Source organism: Gordionus sp. m RMFG-2023, chromosome 3, assembly GCF_954871325.1.
Source record: "Gordionus sp. m RMFG-2023 chromosome 3, tfGorSpeb1-WG-v2, whole genome shotgun sequence".
Taxonomy (NCBI): Eukaryota; Metazoa; Nematomorpha; class Gordioida; order Chordodea; family Parachordodidae; genus Gordionus; species Gordionus sp. m RMFG-2023.
Genome location: NC_088777.1, coordinates 13,439,209 through 13,447,025, shown reverse-complemented (window position 1 = coordinate 13,447,025; position 7,817 = coordinate 13,439,209). Strand labels below are relative to the sequence as shown.

Here is a 7,817-nt window from a genome sequence, read left to right as displayed (position 1 = left end):
TAAATTATTCTTATTTATGTATTTGGCAACACTTTTTGCCAAATAAAAAATTTACCTTTGTTCTTCCCTATAAAGCTTTTCCTATTTTTCTTTTTAATATTTAATTTGATAAAAGTGAGTAAACAATAACCTATCAGTATTGCATACTATACATTTAGAGGGTTATGTTCAAATGACATATATCCTAAAATTTTGGATCAAAATAAAATATTAATCACAATTGAAATAATATATCCTAGTTTTTATTCCTAATTAAAAATAAATTATCAAGGTAATTACCAATTTGTAAATATGATTTAAAAAAAATTAATATCAAAACTGTATAATTTATTAATATAATAATACATGATAAGGGTATTTTTCAGGAAATTAGGCAAGTATTTATCAAGCATCAAAACAGGAGTAGCATATAGTTTATCATTTTTAATATATAATATTCTATTTTTTTTAAATGAAATGGTCAAAACTTTTTTTCTAAAAAAAGCTAATTCCAATTACTTAAATTGAGATTAATATCTTAATTTTTTCTATGGTATATAACTTGTGATATAAATTTTTAGTAACTGCTAAATACCTGCTAAATACTTAATTTTGATGCATATATTGTATAAAAAAAACAATATTTTGGGAAGAAATAAATATTATAACAAATAATGTTTTAAATTGGTAGTCATGAATATAATTGCTTTTATTTTAATTCATTTTTTTATTATATTAAATGTTTTTTTAGTCCATAAAATCATTCATGGTTCTTACTAATTTTAAGTTGTTTAACACATGCAATCAAGATCATAATAGCTATTAATTTTATTCATATAAATAGTTTAAAATAATAAAAAAAGATTGATATTTTTAACGATAAGATTTTTGATATCTGGCTCTTGCTCCTGGACCCCCAAATTTTTTGGGTTCACATCTTCTAGGATCTGCAACTAATAGTGTCTTATCATAGCTTACTAGTATATCTTTAATTTCTTTTTTGGAAGCTTCATCAACATCTGGTGATATGATAAAGTTATTATAAAAATTATATATTAGGCTTACATTTTTGATAATATGCTACTAATGATTTAGAAATGGCTTGACGAATTGCTATAATAAAAAATATACAATGAATTATATATAATATATTATATTTAATTAATAATCTCATAATTGCAGGACACACGCAATATCATAAAAATCAAAACGGTCTTGTAATCACTGATTATTATCATTATGTAAACATACGTACCATACACTTGAGATACATGACCACCACCTTTAACTCTAACTCTTATATCGACATGTTTAAAACGTTCACTTCCAAGTAATAAAATGGGCTCTTGTAGCTACAATAAATATTTACTTCAGCATTTTTAAAATAAATATTACTTTAAGTCTCAATATACGTGGCTCAATGAAGTGTAATGGTCTGCCATTCACTTTAATAAGTCCTTTGCCCTTTTTACAATGTGCAACTGCAGTCGCTGTTTTCTTAATTATATATAAATTTTTGAATATACATATTTACAGATTTTAAAATGTAAATTAGTTATCTCAATTAAATTTAATTATGATATAACCTTTCTTCCGTAGACTTGAACGGATGGAGCTGGTTGTTTTTCTCGTTTTTCAGGCATGATTTGAAGATATGTGGTAGCTTTAGTATATGGCTTTTTTTTAAATTTTTATTTATTTATTTTTATAGCATTTAATATATATTCTAATATTTATATATTTTCTAAAGTTAATATAAGAAAAAAATATTTATAAAATAATAACATATTTATAATAATATAATGTGTATATAGTTATTTATCTTGATAATGATATTATCAAAGGGTTATAAGAGAACCAAGCACTAGGCTTAGTTTATATCTGAAAGATAATTATCATGAATTAAAAATTTTATACTCCTTTATATTAAGGATTCTTATTTATAACATTTTATTAGTGCTCTTAACATTTCTAAAAAAATCGAACGCGTTCACGTTCAAGTTCATGTTCAAAAAAAAGGAACGCGTTCACGTTCAAAAAACCGTTCAAAATTTTATGTTAAATTTTTTTTAAATTTAATTTAATATAAATAAAGTTATATTTTTTAATACAATATATTTTAGCCATGTTAAAAAATAATATAGTTTTATTTTGATAATATAATTATAAATAAAATATAATATAGCGAATAAAAAAGATACTTTTATTTATAAAAAAATTTTTATTAAATTTTAATAACAACTGTTATCAAAATATTTAAAGAACACTAGGGAATTAATACGGCATTATCTTAAAAACGCGCTCTACAGGGGCAGATGAGGGGATTGCGGTATTATACTTAATAAACAGCTCTTTTAACGTGGAGAATTTAATTAAAAACATATTATTTTGTTATTTGCAAAAAACTGAGATAAGTTATCCCCCTACAATCCATTCTCTACTCTTGCCAAAAAAAAGGATATCTCGAAATTAACAGTTCTCTAGGGTTTTCAAAGCATTTTTTTCAATAACGCTATAAGTTTATTTTTAATAGGTTCGTTCTGTGGAAGTTTTATCTATGGTCATTGAAGTTTGAATGCTGAATGTATAATTGCAGAAAGAATATATTGATCCTTATATATATGTTCAAATCTTCAAAAAAATAAAATATATGAAATAAATTGAGAGTGATAGGTTTAATACCTTTTATTAATCCTATTTAATAAGTCGTCTATCAATGTTTGACCATATTTGAGGCCACTAATTTTTTTAATTTTAAAATAACTATAGTTATTGTTGGGGTCAAATATCCTAAAGGCATTATTTCTTCAAATTTAATGATTTAACTTAGTTATATCATATAAAATCAAATAATTAATATTAAAATCAAATGTCGTTTTAAATTGGAACCTGAAGATTTTGACAATATAATACTTTTGGCCACATTATATACTTGGTAAGCATTGGATTAGTTCCTTCAATATAGGATGTTAATGTAAAACATTTATCATATTTGGCCATAGTAATGATAATTTATCTGATTTTGGATTTTCAGAATCAGATGATGAGGATTAAATAATAATATCCATGCTATGCTAATCTATTAAATTAAAATATAACCAATATTATTCAAATTAATAAACTATGTGTTAAAAAAATTGAAATGTGAAAAGGAAATACACAGCCGATTAAAAAATATAAATATAAATTTTTTATAAAAATTCGGAAATATTAAATTTTTTATAAAAATTCGGAAATATTAAATTTTTCAAATAAATAAAAATAAAAATTTTTTTAAAATTGAACGAAAGTTAAATTCGAACGCGTTCGTCATAAAAAAGGAACGCGTTCAAGTTCAAAGTTCGTCAAAAATAAAATGAACGCCGTTCATCATTTTGAACGCGTTCGTTTACAACACTACATTATATACATATATCTTTGTGGACATTGTTTGCGGCTATAAGTTATAATAATGGAAAATTTTATATATAATTTTGATACAGACATTAATAAACAGGGGATAAAATAACTTTTTTAACTTTTAACAATCCTTTTACATATAAGGATAATAAATATACTGATTTTTTAAGCCACAGTAAAAGTAATATTTTGATTCCTTCAATTTATTTTATTTTAAAGAATTTTTTTCTGAATCTAGAATTAACATTAATAATAATGATGAAATGGGAAAAGTTTATAAGCATAAATTTTTTAAGGCCAGAGATGAATTGGAAAAAGAATTAGTAAACTTTCTTGAGCAATGACACAAGCAGGACAACATGTTAGTTTTAGTTAAAAAAAAAAGAAAAAGATAATACTTTGCGAGTTTGTGCCGATTTTAGATTAAATCCTCAATTAGAAAGGTTTGAATATCCTCTACCAAGGATAAGTGGCATTATTGGTTCGGAAATGGTGAGTTATTTTCGAAAATAATTTTTCCACAGCTTATTTACAAATGCCTGTCTCTAAAGAAGCTTGAAAATTTTTTACGGCGTCTATTAACAAAGGTCCGGTTTAATTTAATAGGTAACCTATTGGACTGACCTTTCTATTTCCAAGAAACTATGTAGAAAATATTTTTTGATATAAATGAGGTCATTTATTATTTAGATGATTTTCTGAGCATCACTTTAGCAAATTGAAAAAGGGTTTTGAAAGATTGTTAGAATTTGGCTCAATAAGAAATCTCAAAAAGAGTAAATTTGGTAAAGATAACATTAAATACTTGGGTTACTTATTAAGTAGTAAAAGCAAATAACCAATTAAAGAAAAAATTGAACCGACTAGCATAATAACTGAATCTAAAGATATGGATGAGTTACAATCCTAGTTGTGACTAATGAATTATTATTCCAGGTTTTTCGAATCATTTTTATTAAGGGATTAACGAAGGAGTAGACTTTTGTGAGATTAGAAGATTGTATAATGCACTTATTCTAGCATATTTTGATAGAGGTAGGAAGTTGTTTATTTCGACTGGGTATTTAAATAAGTGTAAAGGAGCAGTTATTTTCCATTTTGAAGAAATTGATCATACTAGACCTATTGTATTCATGTCCAAAGTATGGCCAAGTGCTGGAAAGAAATATTAGATTATTGAGAAAGAAGGGTTCGCAATAGTTTTGGCAGTTAAAAATGGAGAGAATATTTAGTTGGTAGGATGTTTGAGATTTATGCACAAATCATAAATGGCTTGTTAATTTACTTGGGGCATATCCGGTTAAACTATATGATATGTAACCAAGGTTACAAAAATGGATCATATGTTTATTCAGATATGATTTTAATATAAATTATAGAAAGGGGAAAGGTCAAATAATTCCTTATGGTTTATTTAGATTAATTAACAAAGATGTCATTTAGTTTTTTTAATATGGATAATATTAATAATGATCAAGATATCATCAGTGATTTGGATATAATTAAAAGAGCTACATTGGTAGACATATAGCTCATAAAAATTAAAGAGGTGGTAAATATTTAGAAGTTAAGGAGTATAAAGCACATTTAAATGTTTTAAACATATAAAATGATTTTGCATTTAAAGTTAGTCAAATTATTATTCCGCAAGAACTAAGGAAATTTATACTTAATGTATTACATGAAGGGCACGTTGGTGTATTCAGGATAATAGATACGAAGAAGAGATATTTTTCAAATTTATCTGTTTTTTCGGACATATTAAAAATTGATGAGCACTTTCGTTGGCTGGAGATTATCTAGGTGAAAAGCATTTTCACCATTACCATTATAATTGAAGTAAATAAAGTTTTTTCTAGATTCGGTTATCCAGTAGAATTGGTATCAGATAATGAATCAGCTTTTAGGTCTTATGTTTTTAAAATTTTTGCAAATGGTATTATACATATTTTTACTCCTACTTATAACCCATCCTCGAATGGGATAGCGGAGAGGGCTGCTCGTATAGCAAAGAATATGATTTATAGATTAGGGGGTTGAGATGAGCTCATGTTAGCAGATGTTTTACTAAATTATCGTAATTCTACTCATTCGGTAACTAATTATCCACCTGCAACTAGATTGTTGGGTTTGGGTAGGAAATTGAGATGGAAATGAAGTTATATAGATAATAATGACTGTGATGTGGAGCCTGATTGTAAAAGAATTAATTGTAGAGAATTAATTATAGGAAACTATGTTTTTGTGGAAGTGGATACAAATCAAGATTGGCATGACGGAATTGTCATTAGAAGGATCAATTATGTCATGTGGGAAATCAAGATAGATCGTAAAGTTGTTATAAAGCACGTCATGAGGTCGTTGATAAACTTATTTATATTAGTTTCGTTTATAACCAGTATATAATCATACATGTTTTAACATATATTTAATTTATTTTTTCTTTTTTTACTCACAATTAGAGATATGGAAAAGTAGGCCCCCAGCCCGTACCCGGGTAGAAACGATAACATAAAATATAAACTTAATAAGAATGAAAATCTTAGCTTAGACGAAATGTTGTAGTTAGGAAGAAAATCTGATAGTATTAAAGTAGAAAATGAGATTATTGAAGACAACGACAGTTAATGAAACCGCAATATTGGCTAAGCTTGTACAATATTAGCCACCAATCGTAAAAGATTCGTCTTTTCCCTGATTGGTTGAATTAAATTTTATAATATAGTTATTTTTATTTGCAAATGTTACTAAATACCTAAATTTTTTAATTAAACTATCATAATCCCTAAATGAATAAATGTTTAGAATATATATCATCCGATATGTTATTAAATGGAGAAAATTTTGAATGTTATACATGCGGGTCATCAAGGAGTTACTCGTATGAAACAATGGGGAAGAGAGTACGTATGGTGGCCGAAAATGAACGAGGATATTGATAAATTGGGTAAAGAATGGGAGATTTGCAATGCATGGTCTGACATGCCCCGTAAGGATAAAAGTAGTTCATGGCCAAAAGTTGTAGAACCAGGAGAGAGGGTTCATGTTGATTTTTTCGAATATGAAGGGAAAAAGTATATATTAAGTGTAGATGCGTTATCCAAATGGATAGAATTTGAAGAAATTCATGGGTTAACGGCGAATATTGTGATTAAACATTTTAAAAAAGTATGGTTGAAGTTTGGTATTCCGAAAACTGTGGTATCGGATGGTGGGCCAGCTTTTATCGATGAAGAATTCAAGAGATTCTGTGAGAAAACGGGTGTATATCATGTGTTAACGCCACCGTATCATCCCAGTTCCAATGGACAGGCGGAACGGATGGTAGCGACGGTTAAAGGATGGTTGAAGAAAACAAAAAGTGGAAAAGGAGAAATGTGGGTAAGCATTTGTATTATAATAATGCGATGGGTAATGATGGTTTGTCTCCGGCCAAAAAAATGATAGGTCGGAAAGTAAGGATGTTTTTGGATATGTTAATACCCAGTAAAACTAATGTAGTTGTAGAGGATATTGATAGAAGGGAATTGGAATACACTATGGGACAGTTAGTATGGATTAGATTATATGGAAGTACAAAAAAATGGGAGAAAGGTGTAGTAATAGAAATTTTGGGAAACAAATTAAATAGGGTAAATATTGATGATAATAGTGAAGGTGTCAGGCACGATCAATTGCGGAAGAGAGTGCATAGAAATGGTTGAAAGAGGAAATTGTAAAAAAAAGGGAAATATTTAAGGAAAGTTCCTGGTTAATAAAGATGTAGATTTCAATGGTGTAAATAATCGTGTAATCAAGAAGCAACCACTGCCCACGTACATCGTATGTCCAACGTAAAAGAGGAACGACACAATGTTAGGATGACAACAAATTATTACGGATACTACGAAAATCGATAAATGAAAGGAGGAGGGCAAAGTTAGAATCGACCCTCTAAAAACAATACTGAGATGATTATCAAGATCTGATTGAGTGTATGAAGTGATAAAAAAGAAATACAGACATAAAAATATTGTTTAAACAAAAAAATATGTGAATCATTTATTGAATGCTTATACGCTGATTAATTTTTTTTTCATAGTGATATAAAAAATATATATATAATTTTGCCCAGGATTTTTGTTAAGGGGGCGTGTTGTAGTATTATGTGTATTTAAATTATTATTACAATAATGTCAAGGATATATTGTATTTTTATATGAAAAAGAAATAATGTCATTGTATTTTTATATATGGAAAAGAGATAATGTGAAGGTTGTAATTTATTTTTATATGAAAAAGAGAAAAATGTTTTTAGTTATTTTTTTTTCGCGTAATAAGATTGATTTTTGTTTCATCGCATATTTTGAATAATAATTTTTTTTATGAAATAATTTTTTTTTATGAAGAGTATATTATAGAAATAAAAGTATTAGTGTTTTTATCGTTTAATTAACCAA

The 7,817-nt window shown here is 26.8% G+C and overlaps 1 protein-coding gene across 1 annotated transcript; it reads right to left on the bottom strand.

Annotated features, from left to right (window-relative positions):
• Positions 1-783: 783 nt before the first annotated feature.
• On the bottom strand, positions 784-1,712 carry LOC135925768 (small ribosomal subunit protein uS9-like). The gene is made up of 5 exons (XM_065461238.1): positions 1,566-1,712; positions 1,375-1,476; positions 1,235-1,331; positions 1,045-1,092; positions 784-998 (listed from the first exon to the last, which is right to left on the bottom strand). Exons 1-5 carry the CDS (start codon positions 1,620-1,622, stop codon positions 853-855), a joined length of 450 nt encoding a protein of 149 aa, XP_065317310.1. The 5' UTR covers positions 1,623-1,712; the 3' UTR covers positions 784-852.
• Between the last annotated feature and the right edge of the window lie 6,105 nt (positions 1,713-7,817).